The sequence below is a fragment of the Macrobrachium nipponense genome, chromosome 6, assembly GCF_015104395.2.
Source record: "Macrobrachium nipponense isolate FS-2020 chromosome 6, ASM1510439v2, whole genome shotgun sequence".
NCBI lineage: Eukaryota > Metazoa > Arthropoda > Malacostraca > Decapoda > Palaemonidae > Macrobrachium > Macrobrachium nipponense.
Window position 1 is genome coordinate 81,098,064 of NC_061108.1, and position 19,780 is coordinate 81,117,843.

General features: G+C 37.6%; 1 protein-coding gene across 4 annotated transcripts in view; it reads left to right on the forward strand.

The window, feature by feature from the left end:
* Nucleotides 1-19,780, forward strand: part of LOC135216276 (intermembrane lipid transfer protein VPS13D-like) — a 999,641-nt gene that overhangs the window by 310,561 nt on the left and 669,300 nt on the right. For all 4 annotated transcript variants that reach the window (XM_064251439.1, XM_064251442.1, XM_064251440.1 and 1 more), the window contains one exon: nt 7,090-7,216. In XM_064251439.1, the coding sequence (XP_064107509.1) occupies nt 7,090-7,216 (127 nt within the window). The remainder of the gene's footprint in view (nt 1-7,089; nt 7,217-19,780) is intronic.

The following is a 19,780-nucleotide window of genomic DNA, read 5'->3' on the forward strand; positions in this document are numbered from 1 at the left end:
ATTTGAAAATTCCAGTAAATCAAGTATGAGTTTCAAATTTGCACCTTTAAGAACAAAGCTCTCTATAAAGAGCCCTAGTTACTTAGTAATATAAACTCACTAAAAATAGCTTTGTTTAATAGAGCCATAAAGTAAAAGCAATGTTGGAAATTTTGATAGAATACCAAGATGGAATTAGATGGGACCTAACTAGAGAAGCAATGGGTTTTCAGTCTATAGTGCATCTTAGATGCTGCAGGAAAAAGATTAGTACATATTGATTTTAGCTATTTGAGGGGGCATATGTGGTACCCATCCCCTGCAAATATGGGGGATCCACTGTACTTTGACGCTCAAGGGACTACTTAGGCTGGACAAATATGAAAAAATAGCAAAGGCTAAGGTAAAAAAAACCAACTGTGTGATAGGAGAGCAAAGCAAAGGTCCACTCTCCAAGGAGGTTGAAGAAAGACTGCATCACTGGATTCAAGCGCACTTGGTGGACTCACTTCCACCTCACCTAGGCATCGGATGCCAGATGCCACATTCCTTAAATTTAGTCTTTGATTGTTTTTAACCAGTTTCCAGCTGGCACCAGAAGATTCATCCTATTGTTAAGTCTGAAGGTTTATTCTGCACATGAACAACTTGCTAATGGAATTCAAAGATTATAAGCTGATCCTCAACAAACTCATACCACGTGACTTTTCTGGCTCAAAGTCTTTCTAGTCTACAAAATCATAAATAGCCCTCTCATTTATGACCTCATCCATGGTTTTCTTGGTACAGGCACTCCCCGGTTATCGGTGGACTCTGTTAATGGCGCTTGTCTAGCACCATAAAATCAGCGATTAATAGCACCATAATGTGCAGAGTTCTGGGTGTGGTGCTGATATTAGAGTTATGGCGCCATAACATACCTAACAGAGGTGTCATTAACCAGTTATCACCACCATAAATGCCATAAATCACTGAGTTTCGGTTAATGGTGGTTTTCGCTTATCAGCACCCCACTGATAACTGGGGACTGCCTGTAAATGTATTAATTTTTATGTGAATAACATGTAATGTAATTACATAGCTATAGTTTCCACTTGTATGGCAGCTTAAATTAAAAATTTTGTGGGTAGCGCTTCAATATAGTTTGTGTAGGTAACAGGCTGCCCCACTGACAAAATATTGGAACGACCCAGTAGAAAATCCTCATTCATTTCCTCCTGTCCATGGTGGCAACACCTGGTCTGGCGGTAGCTTTATTTATTTTCTGGTTATTTTACTGGATTCCGAAGGGGCCGTCTATAAACAATGCCATTTGCATTTATGATTTGTTTACTAGTTAGGCTTGTGGCAGCACCAATAATGGTTTTGCCTTAAAACTAAATCTTGGATGTTACATTGTAAAAGTAAATTGTATATTACGCCTTTTCACCAGGCCATAGCTTAGGCAATTAATTAATTGTTTTCTGGCTATAAACTCTTAGCGAGCCACTGACATTAGTTTTGTTTTTAAAAGTAACTCGTCCTCTCCATTGTAAGTGAGCTGCCAATATTAGTTATGTTTTTCAAAGTAATTCTTGAGTGTTATGACGTTCCATTATAAAAGTAAATGGTCTGTTAAACCTTTTATCATTTGGCCATAACCTTGCAATTTATTAATTGTTTTATGGTCTTAAACTACTAGCGAGCCATCGATATAGTTTTGCATAAAAGTAATGCTCAGATGTTATGGCAGTCGATCATAAAGTAATTGGTGTATCCTATGCTTTTTCTCTATACACTAACTTTTGCAATTAATTAATTGATTTCCGACCTGTAGGTTACTAACGAGACCCTGATATTAGTTTATTTTAATGTATTTTTCAGATATTACATTTTATTATTATCTTTGCTTTAGACCATAACTCTGGTCATTTATGATTTGTTTATAGGCCTTAGGCTTCACACAAGCCACTGATAATTGCATTGGAAATAATTCTTTGGTATTTTGTCATTTAATACAGCCTGTAATTCTTGCAATAATGATGTATCTACTGGACATATGCTTCCTGTTAGCCTATGGTAGATACATTTTTGACATAATCTTCATATATTCCTTTGCAGAAGAACTGAAAAGTGTCAAGGTAGAAATTAGTAAGGAGAGAATTGGGTGTTTGGTTGACTGCTATGAGTAAGCGTTCTCATTAGTTGAGTTTCAGCTCACTATACAAAGCTACTAGCTTGCTCGCTCCGATCTCGGGTGCCAGCAACGCCTGCACCTTCTCTCATGCACTCAGCACCAGAGGTAACTACCCTGGCACCAATTCTCCCTTTCTACTATAGCCTCTCGCCACTTGCTCCTGCATCTGGCTCCCTTTTCCATACCTTTGCCAGTCATGTGTCTTGGTTAACGGATGATAACTTTGTAATAGTGAAGTGTAGTATGCACAGTGGAGTGGCTACTTGTCCCTCAATGCTCCTAGACAAAGGTCTCTTTCAAAGTCCCCTGCACATGGAAGTCCGAGGGAGGTCGGGGATTTACACAAGAGTAGTCACCCCCTCATTTGAGCCTGTTGCATGTCCCAGGTATTGACAGACAGCCACTGGAAAAGTATCCTACTGGATGTGTAGTGAGGAAGTGACTATCTGGCCCTACTGGATCTCCTAAACCCAGTCCCTGTCAGACTCCCCTAAACCTGGGAGGAGACATACTATTGGTCCATGGGAGTCCGTGGGTGTTTTGCCCCAGATAATTGCCTTATAGTCGAGTCGGCTCTCCACAGTTCTTGATGGACAGCTATTGGAAAGGTGTCCTTAAGGATGTGCATTCTTTGTCCTCTAGTGATATAAATCTCGGTGTGAACAGAAATGGATTCTACTGTGGACAAGGAGCTTTGATGGTGCTTTTCGTGTGTATCTTGGCTGTTGAAAAAGCAGATCTTCTTGTCGTCGAGTGCTAACATTTAATGCCAAAGCACTCTCCCTATCTGAGCTCCCAGCAGTGTCAGAGGACTCCGAGCGCCCAGGTTTTTGTCTGATCGGCCAGGTGTCTTGAGTGTCCAATGTATGAGAAGCACCCAGTGTCCGAGTGAAGTGTCCTCTTGCGTCAGTACTTCTTTTGACCTGAAATTAATATTGTAATCAGATATGCAAATGAAGCATATTGGCCAGTTGAACCTAGAACAAATTGTAAGTCAGGGGAGAGAGCATTTGTACATTGTGCACCAAGATTATACAAATTACCACCTGAAGTGGAGATCATAAAAGAAGAAACCAAATTTAATAAAATAGGAGAAGTACCTTATTTTGAAAATATACTAGGGGCTTGCCAGAGAAGGAATAATTCTTGTGGCTGGCTGTACATAAAACCAAACAAAGTGAAGAGTGGTGTCCACCTGTACATTTGGCCCCAGCAGTCAGGTTTCTGGTTCAGAGCTAGATTTTTGGTCTGCCTTGTGCACCAGTTCCGATTGAACAGGGACTAAGTCAACCCCAAACAAGGGCATTTGTGTCCAAATTATCGAACTAGTAAAGGAAGATATCTCTTTTATTTCTTCTCTAGTCACCCAAGAAGTGTTTTTTTCAAGATTGGAAGTGGACTTTAGTTTAAAGAGGCAATATAAGTGTCTTTTGTCTTTCCTCCCTCTAGTGTCTAGACAATTCTAGGTCTTCTTGTCAAGAATTTTGGAAACCCTAGTTTTCTTGCTTTGACAGTAGATGAAAGTCAGGAGGGAGAGGATCTAAACAGTTCTTTCACCCATTCTCTTGGACAATTGCATAGGAGCTTGCATATGCAGGGAGTTTTCTTCCAGATACCCGTCTTACCCATCCAAACTCAAGAGTTTTGTAGTTCCATCTTTTGGGACAGGGCTTCCCAATCAGTAGTCTGTGTTTCGGCCTCTCCGTAATACTTTGGGCCCTCTCCTGATTCCTATCTCTTCTTGTATTTGTCTTCCCTTTTTGTATGGGCAAAACTTAAGTTTTTACATGTCAACTGATTTCTTCTGCTGAGCCTTGTTCTAGTCTTCTTTTTCAGCACCTCAGATATAAGTCAAGGAGCCCACTTGAGGAACCGGAAAGATGTCCAGGACTCTGTGCCCAAGAAGACCGGAATCTTCATTTATTCTTTGCAGAGCTAAAACCGACTCTTTTATGGCTTTTTATGGCTCAAGTACTGCTTAACCTAGCTTACATCTAGACTCTGGTAGTCTGTTTAGATAAGACCTCAGTCCCAACACCTCTACTTAAACAGGGAAACTGAATCCAGCATTCCCTCTAGACCAAATAGCAGAGTTCTCAGTTGACAGATCAAATCTTCTAGTCTCTCAATTTATTTAGACAATTAAGTTTCGAAGGATGTACTGGGCCATCAGAAGCATGTGCTTCCCATCATGACCTTTCGATCCATTGGGTTGTTGGGATCTGATTATTCTGTGAAGCAAGCCAACCTTGGACCTGTTGGCCTGTTCAAGGAACCTTCACCTTACTCTAGTCATGGCATGGGCAACAGGTACCATGCTATAGACAATCCCTCATGGCCCTCCTTGCCTTACGCCCTTCTACATGATCAAGGAGGCACTAACAGTCTCAGGCTCAATTTCCAGTTACATAATCTAGTCTGTTCTGGCACATGTAATAGCTCCTGAACCTGCTACAGTTGTTGGTGGACTCTCCAAGATCTGTCATCCAAGCCATATCTTCTCAAACAACCTAGCTTCAGAGATACCACTAAGGGTGGTCTGATCTTGCTTAGACAGGTACCTAACTGTCCATAGGATTGTCTTTTGAAGTTTTCAAGACGTGTTGCAGAGGCTTTTACAAGATTTTGGAGTCGCCCTCATCCACCGTCTACCAGACCTAGTGATCGTCTTCCAAAAGCTGGTGTCTTGGACTCTATGTCTTTTTTAGGACAGTGTTGAACCTGCTGCTGACCATATCTTTGTTTCTGAGAATGTCTAGGATCTCTTGCTTTCCTTGAAGAGGTACCAATATATGCTTATATCTGTTTGAGCACAGAGACCTGGATTTTCCGTCTTCTCAATGACCCCTCAAGTCCTTTTACACGCCCAGCTAGGAAGCAAGAGGTACGTTTTCCTTTGTTTTAGCCAAGAACTAGGATCCATCCAAGACCTGGATCCGTTCTTTCTCCCTTGGAGCTTAACGGACACTCTTGGCTTAGAGAAACTCCATCTTGCCTGGCGTCCAGCTCGACTGACACCAGTTACAGCCTGGTGACAGCGCATGCTCCAAGCACTCAGGAGCACTCACCAACTCTGAGGGAGAATTCAGAAGCACTCACCAACTCTGTGGGAGAGGAGTGAGCTCTCTGCACAGTTGAAGTTGTTTTAGGTATTTACCTGAGCCGGACTTGATAATCAAGAGGGCCTTCTTACCCTTTGATGGTCGGTCAAGAACCCCCTCGCCATCTGACCAGGATTGCTTTGTCCTTTATCCTGCAGAGATTTTATCTCCAGTACTCTCAGATTCAGGAAACAACTTACTTTGCCTTCATTTAGTGAAAGCTAAGAACATCAGACCAGCCTCTACTTTCGTAGATTTCAGGTTCATATGCCCCTTACTTCCATTTCACATCGACCAACTAGAAGTATAATCAGCCTTTGCGTCTCACTATCATAAGAAGTGAAAGCCAAACCACTTGCTCTGATGGTGACATCTATAATCTGTTGCCAGCTATAGAGCTTCCAGAACCTTGAGTTATTAGCTATCCTGACACCCAGCAATAGAGCTACCAGTGCCCAGAGCTTCTGGTTTACCTGGCACTAATGTTAGAGTTTACACTGTCCACAAACTGTCAGCAGCTTGACTGGTGCCCAGTTTGCCTGCCACCCTGCTCGCCTATCGCCAGCTACAAGTCTTACCCCAGATATAGAGCTCCCAGCACCCAGAGTTTTGGGCTCCCTTGGTGCTTAGGTCTCAAGGCACCAGCTACTGTCTGGCACCAACTTTAGAGCTGACAGCATTAGGAAACTCCAGTTTGATGGACGTCTAGCTCACCTGACGCCATAGCTGGCACCAGCAATATTTATACCAATGCACAAGCTTCCGTGGCTTGTTCGGTGCCAACTCCAGACTGATGCCAGCTTAACAGCATTTAAAATTCTGCAGTGCCACAGGATAGGAACTGGGATGGCGTGGCAGGAAGAAGCTTAGGATGTTCTATCTCTTCACCTTCTAGTGAGGTATGGAGTTTTTAGGAGCCAGGAGGTACAAAATACCTGGAGATTCCACCACTCTCAGTGGATGGGTTGTGCTGTTATTTCAGTGTAAGTGACAGTGTCTATGGTTGTTTTTTATGTTGGTACTACAGCCAGGGCAATGGGACCTTTTAAAGTTTTGCTGGCTATTGGATAACTCCCTTACTGCATAACTTTTACTGATGCTTTGCTAGCCATCGGAGTACTCCATTGCTACAAAGCTCCCATTAAGTAGAGTTGACCCCTGGCTTTACTGCCACGCCACTGCGTGTTAAGTTGAGCGACAACCAGTTGCAGTTTTATACTGCAGGATCTCTTAATTGATAGGGAAAGACAAGCATTGTACTATCCAATGCTAGCAACTATTCTATATCAAATTCATTACATGACTTAATGTTTTGGAGTTGAGTATTATGTCCAATTTTTCCCACCTCCTGTCGATATGGGATTCAGCTGTGTAATTACTTGGTAAGTTACATATATAAAGATGACATTTTTATGATAAAACAAAATTTTATATATATGTAGTTAACAAGTAATTACAGAACTGGAGTCCACCCTCCTCCCCTCTGATGGACATAAGGCATGAAACAAATGAGGATTGTCTTCTAGGTTATTCAAATATTCCATTTTGGACGGGCTGTTACCTACACAAACTATAGTGAACTCTACCCACGAAATTTTGTATTTAACCTGCTGTACAAGTGGAAACTATTGCTATGTAATTACTTGGTAAGTACTATATATATAATTTTATTTTATGATAAAAATTTCATTTTTGACCATTTTTTTTGGAATGAATTATTAATCTTGATACAGTTTTGTAATTTGGACATTGTTGTTGAACTTCCAGGTTTTTTTTTATTAGTGAGCGACTTTAATAAATGTTTTTATTTATCTTCATTTGAATTTCTTGCAGATTGATGGCGGAATTGTGACTCCATTGAAGATAAGTCTTTCACGGCCTCAGTATAGGCAAGTTTTGAAGACATTGTCTAACTTATCTGTTGCCCCAGTAGGACAGACACAAGACTCTCAAGCACTGAGTGAGTAAATTTGTTTTACATAGTATTTCTTTTATACTATAGATATATATATTATATCCATATATATATAGATATATATATATATATTATATAATAAATACTATATATATATATATAACATAACCTGGTGGGATTTTAATGTATCTATGATTTATTGATTTAAAGTTAGCAAGTATGAAATTGGTTGGGTGTCTTTTCTTTAGTGTAGGCAATGTGTGAAATGAGGAAATCTAGCTCAGTTAGAGACTTCACCAAATTAGCTTGAGTCAAATAGCCAAGTATGAATGGTATCCAGTAGTATAAATGAGACAAACTTGGCAGAGTAGGTGTTAATTAATTCATTAGTTACATGAAAGGGTCTAGTTAGAGCATTGTATTTATCTCACATGTCAAGTTGTATTTTATTTGTACCATCCTCTGGGTATGACATTTATCTTGAAATACCATGAACAATTGTTCTATTGATGGTCTGTCATGCTTTTTGCCTGCTGTATGTGTTGATTTCGTGTCATTATGACTGTGTCATTGACTGATGAATTGTGTTGTGTTTGTACATCTGCATAGCATAAATTATAGTAATATTTATAAAAAAAAATTTATATACAAAACTGCTGCTTGTAAACATGATTTGAGTTATCATGAAGACCATCACATCCTTTTTACATTGAGTGAAAGGTTTTAAGTTTTAGCTTTACCACAATTGTCTTAATTCAACTTCTGCCAGCAATGGTTTGAATTTGGTGCTTTGAGACATAAAGGTTAAGCATCAGAACCTTTCTTTCAAAGACAAATTGTACATGTATTATGCTCATGAGACTGACACAGCATGATGAAGTAAAAGTAACTCTAGAGGGGTTGAAATTGTGTACTCCTAAGTAACTACATCCACCATCCACCAAAGAAAGACCCAGCATGGAATGCCATGGGGTAGTAGACCCATCCTACTGTAGAGTACTCGTGGGATTGACAATAGTAGCAGAGGACAGCACTATATCTGGGAAGTCTACTTCATAGTAAATGCTTTGAGGGAAGAATGAAAGGATGGTTAAGTGATGAAGATGATGAATTATATAAAGCCAGGAACTTCACATGAACCAGGGTCCTCTTGTTTTATTCCTACTATGGGGTCCAGTGAGTAGGCTAAACATCTTTGTGCCATCCCATAGAATTTCCTAAAATCTGTGATACCTTTGCATGCGCAAAATAAAATCCTGCCTGTATATGAACATAAGTTGAAAAAGTTCTGATATCATGGGCAGCTGACATATTATGTGCCGATCTGCCATTGATCACAAATCCCATATGCCTGCAAAATAGCTATTTAAACTAGAACAGGACAGAATTCATGGCCATTTACACCTTGATACTTCCCATGAAATTTAGCTTAGAACACTTTGATTCTGAGGGAATTCTATGAATTGCTCTGTCTTGGCAGCGGAAAGTGCCTGCTGCACCCTTGATAGGAGTTGAAAGCAATAGAAAGCTAAAGGGAACAGGGACTTGATCCTGTCTATGTAGGATATATTTCTGAGAGTTGGCTACAAGGATAGTACCTGTTGACCTCAAATCCTTGGAAAGTGCCCTATTTGTTATAAAATATTTCATCTAACATCCGTATAAACAGATCCGAGTGACACTGCCTTGAAGAGCTGAAAGAAAAAGGGTTCCAACATGTTTGCCCAGTCTTCCATCTACTGTCTGCAACAAATTTTACAGTATTACTTATTCTTTTGCATAACTTCCAAGTGTTCAAACGCTTGTTATGTATCCTGAGATACACTGAACTCTTTTTAGATATACCCCCTTTTCATGATTTTGTGTTTTTACATGGATTTTACACATTTTCTCCTATCAGAAATGATTTACCTTAGGATTCCTTTTTCTTCCATTAATATGTTTGATGGTTTGGTGCAGTTTCATTTTTTATCCTTTTTGCTTACCAAAGCATTGGCTCTTGGCAATATTAATGCATCCATGTATGATCTGCTTACCTTGTTGGATCCGTCAGCCATGCATTGAATAATATTGTAGAGAGTAACTTTCTTTACTTGGCTCTTGCCGGAAGTTTTCATTTTTAATGTTTACTCCTTGAATCTGTTCCTATTCCCTCTCTTGAGGGAATAGGAACATCATGTTGTAGTTCCTGCTGTCTTGTGTGCTCATGTACTTTGGTGTATAGTAACCTGCTTTATGTAACAGCCTCCATGTAAAAGACTAAGGACAGCAGTAATAACAGATTGTGGCAAACTTAAATGTTTGAAGCTGGAGTTGATTTACATCAACAGTTAACCCATTTATGTTTGCACTGGTTATGCTTATACCGAGTGAAAGGATTAGGAATGAAAATTTATTGGAATTGTTATATGCAGGTAATCTGGTGATTATGGCAGAGACTGAAGAAGAATTGCAAGGAGGAGGAAGGGAGTGGCAGGGATCTTATAAGTAGAGAATTTAGAGTACTTATGATTTACAGTAAGTCAGGAGGGAGGATGTGAAACTGGGGTTGAAAGCTGGTTAAAAGCAGCTTGGGGGAAATGGAGGGAGGTGACAGGTATAGTGTGACAAAAGAAGGCCAAAGAAACTAAAATTTAGGATCTGTTGTGCTGTAATCAGATCACTGATGAAGTATGGTTCAGAAACATGTTCTTTAAGAAGGAAAGGGGAACAGAAACTAGGAGCAAACAGAAGTGGTTGCTTGGGAAGCTGGAAAGTGAAGAAATTAGAAGTACTGGAGAGATGAAGATTACTGATATGGTAAATGAGTCAAGATGGATAGGGTTTGGGTATATTGTAATGATGAATGAGAAGGGAATGAAGAGGGTATGAATGGAACCTGTTGGAAGTAGATGCTCAAAATGAAGGCAAATGGTTAGATGGTATGATAAAATGAAGGAGGAATTGGGGAAGGGTATGGCACACGAAAGGGGTTTGGTTAGAAATAGTTGAAGACGCTTCAGGGCATCCGACCCTTTAGCTTAGGGAAAGTGGTGAGTGAAGATGTCCTTCAACATATGTAAATTGACTAAGGCAGTGTGACCATTGGTGTTTCTGGTATCTAGGGATAGCTACCTACAGAGGTCTCACAATTTGCTATGGTAAATCTGTATCATGCATGCAGTTAGTAAACTGCACCAACCAGTCCACTCCCCGTTCCTCAGTGGCTTTTAAAGTTTTATCCTCAATTCTGCTTGTTCTCTCTCTCTCTCTCTCTCTCTCTCTCTCTCTCTCTCTCTCTCTCTCTCTCTCTCTCTCTCTCTCTCTCTCTCTCTCTCTCTCTCTCTCTCTCTCTCTCTCTCTCTCTCTCTCAGTTTGGCTTGCCTTTCTTTGATATTGAAATAGTTTTTTGCCCCTGTTTTGTGTCCCAAATTTCTGTTTCATACTCCCTCCATCTCATTGGCCCTATTGTGATAAAACAGACTTATTGATGAAGGACAGAAAAAAAGAACTACTGCCTTTGCCATTATGATAGGTAGAAATAAGGTTTGAATGGGGAGTAGTCTGCCCTTTAAAATGAGTGGAAGACCATAGTTTAGGTTCTGAGCCTCTCAAGGAACCTTGTTTGTACTGTGTGGGCATACTTGCCTTTGTTCCACCAAAGAATCTAAGTCAAGTCCATGCAATTCAAATCCTTAGAGAACTTGGGGCATATATTATATGGTTGACACCAATAACTTCCTATGCTCCCTCAGAAGTCAAAGCAACTAGCATCTGTTCAATAGAACTATTGATTGAATTAACATCTCTCTGCTATATCAACCACAGAATGAGTTCAAAATTTCCTGTTAAAGATTTTAAATCAATCTGCATTATTTGGAAATAGCTTCAGTACTTTACTAAAACAGTGTTTCTGACATTTTTCTAGATAACCTGAAAATGTTGTATTTCCCTCTCGAAGAGTTGCTTTGAAACTCCAATAAAGAAAATAGTAGATTGTCAAGCTTCAGTTTTGAATTTAAAGCAAAGTCCACACCACTGTGGTTATTTTGTTGTGGGTCTGGATCACTTGATGACTGTGATTGTCCTTAGTGTTCTATTATCTTCTATTAAGTCACCAGTGCTTGTGGAGATTGATTTGTCAACATTTGCTTTTTATGCTAACTGTGATCATGCTCTATGTATGGGATTACAGGGATAAGTAGCCACAAAGACTAATTAGTCTGTCTGAAGAGATACTTTAAGAAATTCAGTAAAAATAAACAAATCATATGAGTGTTATGATCACTTAATCTGTTTTAGTACTGGCTCTAAAGTGGTACTATTCACAGTCTTTGAATATTGGTAACTGATGGAGCTTAGATGCAACTCATTATGCTGTTTGAGTTTTTTTATCAGTGTTATGGGTTTGGTAACTGATGCAGCATCAGTCATCCAAAGGAGTTTCTTTTAATCGAAACTGGCACAGGTCTTGTAAACTACACAGCTTTGATCTTAGGAGTAGCTCCTGTTTCAAGACTAGCCATCAATTCAGTTGTTAGAGTCACATTAATGAGGCTCCAGTTGTAGGGGCAGCACTTATATGAAGGCTTGAGTTGCTAAATCAGTGGCCTAATTCTTGTAACTAGTGTGGCTGTGATTATTAACATATTGGCGGATGTTGTGGAGCAGGAATCAATTATGTATGTGAAAGATCTGTTAAAATACAGCTTGAGAAAAATTGACAAATAAGAGACCATCCATCAATAGTCTAAGTGATAACCATTCAAGTTAGGAAACAGAAATTACCACCTTGAACCACTTTATCTAAAAGAGATAAATCTCTGGCAGAAGCAAAAACCCACACCAGAGAATAGTATTCTAGTAAAGGAAAGACAAATGACCTAAAGTAGTTGCATCATTTGCTGTCACTTTCATTAGATGCATGTCAAAATTTACTCCCAAGTATATAGGTAAAGCATCAGTCGTTCAGCCTGAAGGGGAGGATGGGGTTGAAAATAAGGTGCCGTGTAAATTCTACCTATGAAAATTTCTCCCAGAAAATTCCACCCACAAAAATTTCACCCATGTAAAATTCCACCCACGAAATTTCCACCCAAAAAAGATTTATTTTATAAATGAGAAATATGGGAAACAGAGACAAACATAAGCAAACATGAACTCTTCTTCTCCATTCCCCTCTTCCATGCTGAACACCAATGTAAGTCTGTTCAAAATAAGAAATAAATTCTGTAGGTATATATTCATTATCGGACAGTAGTTCAAAACCATCAACAACATCATGGATGGGCAAGAATGCCTAAGCACTAAAACATTCACTTTCAATACAACGAAGAGTCAGTATTATACTGACCTGTCTTACCTAGTTCACAAATCTTACACCAGCAGGACTGGCCAAAATGAAATAAACATCCTGATATATCAGCACTTACAAACACATGTGAAGCGTTGTACAATGCTAATTCAAAATCCACGATTCATTGGATTAGTTGATTTTTTGGCCGTAATTCAAAGATAGCCAAAAAAAAAGTCTTCTGTAGGTTGCCTCTTGTTTATTAGGCAACAGTACAAAAGCTCGAGGGAAATACCTTCCTTTAACAACAAAATGGATAGTAAATAGCTGCTGGGTCCAGAGATTTTGAGAAGCTTTAAAAACATTCCATCACAGGACCATATGTTATTTCCTGATAGATCATCCAATCCTGCTTCTGTTGCAAATATTAAAATACGGTCCGAGTCCTCTATACCACTATCATACACTTAGAAAAGTTATCCATCAGGAAGATATTTATAAGAATCTGGAATTTCATAGCCTGTGCGAGATGTCGGAAGAGTAGGAATCCCTAAAGTAGTTCGTCTCCAGTTCTGAATATTACAGGAAAGGCAGTAGATATTTTGTAGCCATGATTATCCATTCATGTCTAGAGGCTGACTGGCACCTGCAATTATATCTCTGGTCGATGATCCACATCCACCATAAACTGTATCACACATTGCACTCACAGCAACTCATGCTTCAATATCTCCATGTGAAGCGGCAGGAATACGCTTACCCAAACTATACAGCAATGTAGGCTCATTATAATTACAAGGCGTGTGAATACGGGCCTTGCAGCCTTGATAAAATAGTTCGCATCGCCAATATGTTTTCGTTTTTGCTTGATTATCTCGGTGCTTCTTGTATACAGTTTTCCTCGTCGTCACACAATTTCTTTTTTCTCTTTTCACTTATAATAAACTTTAAGGCCATTGCAAATATTCAGAACATAAAATAGCTTCAATAAATATACTAAACAAGAAATGGCTCTAGTTAATTTATGAAGGTCTCACCAAGGAAAACCTTAAAGAAGACAACTATTTAAATTAAGTCGTCAAAATTTTAAATACACTACTGTAAAGATAGTGGTTCTTTAATGAAGATGGTTCTTTAAAGTAATTACCATTACGTAAAGATGGTGGTCGTTTAATGATGATGGTTGTTTAACTTAATTAAACAGAAAGAGGGGGAAAGAGAGACTGAGGAGAGAAAATTTTATTAGATAAAATTTTTGAAGGGTGGAATTTTTGTGGGTAGAATTTTCTTGGAGGAATTTTCATGGGTGGAATGTTCTTTCGGACCATGGAAAATAAGTATGAGCTGTACTAATGAATAGTGCTTTCATTTCACTGGAGTTCAGCTTCATACCCCACCAAATACACCATTCATCAACCTTTTCCTTGTCACAATTCAGACTAAGGGCAGCGTTATTTCTCATAAGTGGAGACTTTACTACACCAGCAAGTGTTGTATCATTGGAGTACTAAACAGTCTTGTTTTCTAGGCCAGCATCCATATCACTTGTATATACACTGAGAGTAATTGGACCAAGAACACTACTCTGTGGAACTCAGATACAATAGGTCTTGGTTTGCTAAAGATTCCATCAACAGCAACTTAGTGCTTCCTCCCTGTAAGGAAATCTTGAAGTAAACCAAAAACATATTCCCCCACTCCAAGATTCTGAAGTTTATGAATACAGGCAGGCCCTGGTTATCGGCGGGGTGCTGACATGCTGTAACCGCCACTAACTGAAACGGCGATTTAGGGCGCAAGTTTTAATTAATGGTGCCAATAACTGTTTAGTGGCACCTCTGTTGGGTATGTTATGTCGCCATAACTCTGTTATCAGCATCTTATGGTGCCAATAAGCAAAACTTGGTCTGTTATAGTGCTACAAATCACCAATTTTATGGTGTTATAAAACTGGATCGCCATTAACTGAGTCCGCCGATAACCAGGGACTGCCTATAAGTGCCTTATGATTTAGTAAATCAGAAGCAGTACTAAAATCTGTTTAAATTACTCTTCACTCAAAACCCTTATCAAGGCTCTCTTGTAAATGGTATGTCAAATCTAAAAGAGGATTGCAGGTACCTACCTGCTTTCTATATTCAAATTGACTATCAGTTAGCAATCCTTTGGATTCCTCATACATGTTTAGTGGCTTAAAAATAAGTTTTTCTGCAACTTTGGAGAGCACAGGGAGAATAGAAAACTGCTTAGTGGGAGTCGAGTGCCCAGTTGGAGCTGAGCGCTCAGTAAGCTTAGAGTGTGTTTTGTTGCCCAAGTGTCCAGTGGAAGTCAAGTGCCCTTTGGGAGACAAGTGTTCAGTGGTGCCATAGCTTGCGTTGCATTCTGAGCTTCCATTGTCTGTTTGTGCTATTAGTGCTAAGTACCGATCAGTGGTCATTAGGCCTTTGTCTTAATACTCACCTATTTCTGAGGACTCTTCAGCGTCGATGTGCTCCTGTGTCTCCTCCCCACTTGCTTCTGTCTGTTGCATTTGGCCTTGGACCACCACCTGCTGTGCATCTGACACCTTAACCCAAGCGTCATTTGCCTTCTTTGCAGTCAGACTTCATGAATATCAGTACTACTGCTGTTCAGAATGGGTCTTTGGACCCGATCAGCCGCTGCCTCGACAGTATCTTAGACCTTTTGAGGAAGCCTTCATCTATTACTCAAGATTCTCATGTTTTAGCTCCTTCTTGGAATTGATCAGAGGAAGAAGAAAACTTTCAAGATCAACTGACGTTGGCTTATGCTTTGTTGTTGAAGTATGTTTTACCTTACATTCTTCTCAAGCAGCCTCCTTATCTCCAGGCTCCGCTTTTATAAGGCAACCATTAGGTTTAGTCAAACTAACAAAAATGGTTCTCTCCTGTTCTTCGAAGAAGGCGTTGTTGAGTAATGACAGTTGCCTGTCTGGAGTCTTGGCAAGCCCACATTTTTTGCCTCACCTTCTCACTTGTCAAAGGGAAGGTATCTTTCGTATGCCAGAGGTGAAGCCCCTTCCCTGGGAATCTGCCTTGTCCCAGGGGGACTTCTCTGGTCTGGTTGATTCTTTGGGAAGGGCAGTGTTTGCTTCAGCCAAGGTCACAGTCACTTCATTAGAGATAGATGATCTAGTGAAAAACATTTTTAAAAGAAAGCACCTCCCTCCAGGATAATTTTGCAGTGGACTGGCAGGGAGTCCCATCTTGTGCAGATAAGGCAATCAGTGATGGTGTGCAAGAACTGGAAGCTCTCTTTTCCTTTGGTATCCTTAAGGGGGCCAGCCAGTACCCCTATATATATATATATATATATATATATATATATATATATATATATATATATATATATATATATATATATATATATATATATATATATATATATATATATTAATATATATAAATATATATATATTATATATATATATATATATATATATATATATATATATATTACGCAAAATGTGGATAATTGCCAAATGTGTACATTTTGCAATTAATTTTGCCTATTGTGCACAATTTGCAGCGCTTGGTGCCTGCAAATTGTACACAATAGGCAAAATTAATTGCAAAATGTACACATTTGGCAATTATCCACATTTTGCGTAACATATATATATATATAAATATATATATATATATATAGATATATATATATATATATCATATATATATATATATATATATATATATATATTATATATATATATATACATATATATATAGATCTATATATATATATATATATATATATATATATAATATATATATATAATATACCATATATATATATATATATATATATATATACATATATATATTAACCATATATATATATATATCATATATATATATATCATATACGTATACATTAACATATATATATACATTAATTTATATATTATATATATAGAACATATAATATTATATATATAATAAATATATATATTATATATATATATATATAAGTCATATCACTTTTCCGTGATTCATATAAAAGCTTCACTGACGTTCCTGGATTTGGAAGGATCCTGGGTTCGCGCCCCGATCCAGGCAAGTCTATTATCAAGAAAAAATTCCCCTTCGGTTAAGCATATATGAAAATATATTAATTCCGAGGTAGAGCGAATTAGATATTAAAGGACATTGTAGCCCGATATATATATATATATATATATATATATATATATATATATATATATATATATATATATAAGCGAATACCACGGGAAAATGATAGTCAGAAATCCAAGCGCTTTCGTCTTTATTCAGACATCGTCAAGGAGCTACTATATATATATATACATATATACATATATATACATATATATATATATATATATATATATATATATATATATATATATATATATATATATATAGAGGGGTATAGGGCATAAAATGCAGTCATGAAAAAATTCATGGAGCTTTGTATAACAGTGGGGAATGCATATACAAAATATTTTGTCAAAATTCCTCTTACTTTCGTAGTCACAGGGTAATTTGTAAATGTAACTCAATAAACCAAAAACATTGATCCGTACAAGAAAATGTAATATTTCTTTTGTTATCGTAAATTTTGATAATTATTGTCAAATAAATTGTGAGCAATGGCATCTGTAGAGATTCCATGAATTGCAGGAGGGAAGGTTCTCAGCTTACCACCCTTCAGTGCGAACAGAAACATGATAGAGGGTACACGTTTGAGTTTCATCTCCTTACAGACCTTACAGACCTTACATCTTGTTCGGGTTGCCCCAGGTCCCTCAGTGTGAGGCACCTCTAATGTCTACCAGAGAGTTGCTAGTACATCTTCCGGTATATTTTGCATCTTCCAATCTTGGATGGTCTGGGATGCAGTTTAGATATTTGTCGAGCTTATTCTTAAACACATCTACGCTCACTCCTGATATATTCCTCAGATGAGCTGGCAACGCATTGAATAGACGCTGCATTATCGATGCTGGTGCGTAGTGGATTAATGTCCTGTGTGCTTTCCTTATTTTTCCTGGTATAGTTTTGGGCACTATTAATCTACCTCTGCTTGCTCTTTCTGATATTTTTAGTTCCATGATATTTTCTGCTATTCCTTCTATCTGTTTCCATGCCTGAATTATCATGTAGCATTCTCTTCTCCTTTCTAGACTATATAATTTTAAGAATTGTAGTCTTTCCCAGTAGTCTAGGTCCTTAACTTCTTCTATTCTAGCTGTAAAGGACCTTTGTACACTCTCTATTTGTGCAATATCCTTTTGATAGTGTGGGTACCATATCATATTGCAATATTCAAGTGGACTACGAACATATGTTTTATAAAGCATAATCATGTGTTCAGCTTTTCTTGTTTTGAAGTGCCGTAACAACATTCCCATTTTTGCTTTACATTTTGCCAACAGAGTTGCTATTTGATCATTGCATAACATGTTCCTATTCATCATCACACCAAGGTCTTTAACTGCTTCCTTATTTGTGATGGTCTCATTATTAGGTCCCTTATATGCATATAGCTTTCTTTCTCTGTCTCCATAATTTATTGATTCAAATTTATCAGAGTTAAATACCATCCTATTTACCTCTGCCCAATCATATACTTTGTTAAGGTCTCTTTGTAGAGCGTTCCTATCTTCATCACAAGTAATTTCTCTACTTATTCTTGTGTCATCTGCGAAACTACTCACTACCGAATCCTTCACATTATTGTCTATGTCTTCAATCATAATAACAAACAGTATTGCAGCTAACACCGTAGCTTGCGGCACACCGGATATTACCTTGACTTCATCCGATTTCTCGTCGTTTGCAATAACTATCTGTTTTCTGTTGTGTAAAAATTCTTTTAACCATCTTCCTACTTTATCCACGATATTGTGTTTTCTAATTTTCTTCGCTAATATATTATGGTCTACTTTATCAAAAGCTTTTGCAAAGTCTAAATAAACCACATCTGTTTCATTTCCGCTTTTCATATTTTTGAATATGTTCTCACGGTGGACTAACAGTTGGGTTTGTGTACTTTTTCCGGGTACGAAACCATGTTGTCCTTTATTAAAACAAATTATTTTTTATTAATGTTTCATAATATTTTTCTTCATTACCCTTTCATACACTTTCATAATATGTGATGTTAGACTCACAGGCCTATAATTACTTGCCTCTAGTCTTGATCCACTTTTGAAAGTAGGGGTAATATATGCTAATTTGTGCTCATCATAAATCTTGCCTGTATCTACACTTTGTCTTAATAATATTGCAAGTGGCTTTGCGATAGAATGAACTACTTTCTTTAACAAAATAGCAGGAATTCCATCAGGCCCTGCAGCAGCTCCATTTTTAATTTCATTAATAGCCTGCACAATATCAGCTTCATTAATATCTATGTCAGCTAAATATTCACTATTTTCATCCCTTACTTCTATATCATTATCTTCATTATCTATTCTAGGGGTGAATTCTCTCTTATATCGTTCTGCCAGTATGTTGCAAATTTCCTTTTTTTCATTCATTAATCTCCCTTCAATTCTCAGAGGGCCTATTTCTATTCTTCTTTTATTCATCTTCTTCGCATATGATATAATAGCTTGGGGTTTTGCTTGATATTTAATAGGGTTTTTTCTTCCAAGTCCCGTTTTTCATTTTCTTTTGATTGTATAATCTTTTGTTCTGCATTTTCTATCTTACTTTTTAGTTCTATAACTTTCCATGCATTTTTTTTTCTTTTGCAAGACCTTTTTTCCACTTTCTGATTTTCTGGAACAAGATCCTTCTGTCTCTTGGTATGCATGAATGATGTTTACTTTTCTTCTTCGGTATATATTTTTCCACTATTTTCTCCAATATTTTATATAATATCTCCGTATTTACCCTTATGTCATCACTTACGAAAATGTTATCCCAATCTTTGTTTAATTCTTCATTAATTTCTGACCATTTTATATTTTTACTGTAGAAGTTGTATTTTCCATATCCTTCCCACTTTTTCATTTCTTGCTTATCTTCCATTTTCACTTGCTTTGGAATGAACTGTTAATTCTATGACATTATGGTCTGAAATATTCGCATTATAAACTATTATTTCTTTAACATAATTCATCTCGTTCACAAATACTAGGTCTAAAGTATTTTCCTTTCTTGTTGGCAGGTGATTTATTTGTTGAATGTTGTATTCTAGTAGCATATCTAATAGCTTTTCAAATTGCCTCTTATCTTCTGCACTACTATTACTCTCTTTTTTATATGTATAAGTACAACCATCTCCTATTCGTTCTTTCCATTCTACGAAAGGAAAGTTGAAGTCACCAGATAGGAGAATAGTCC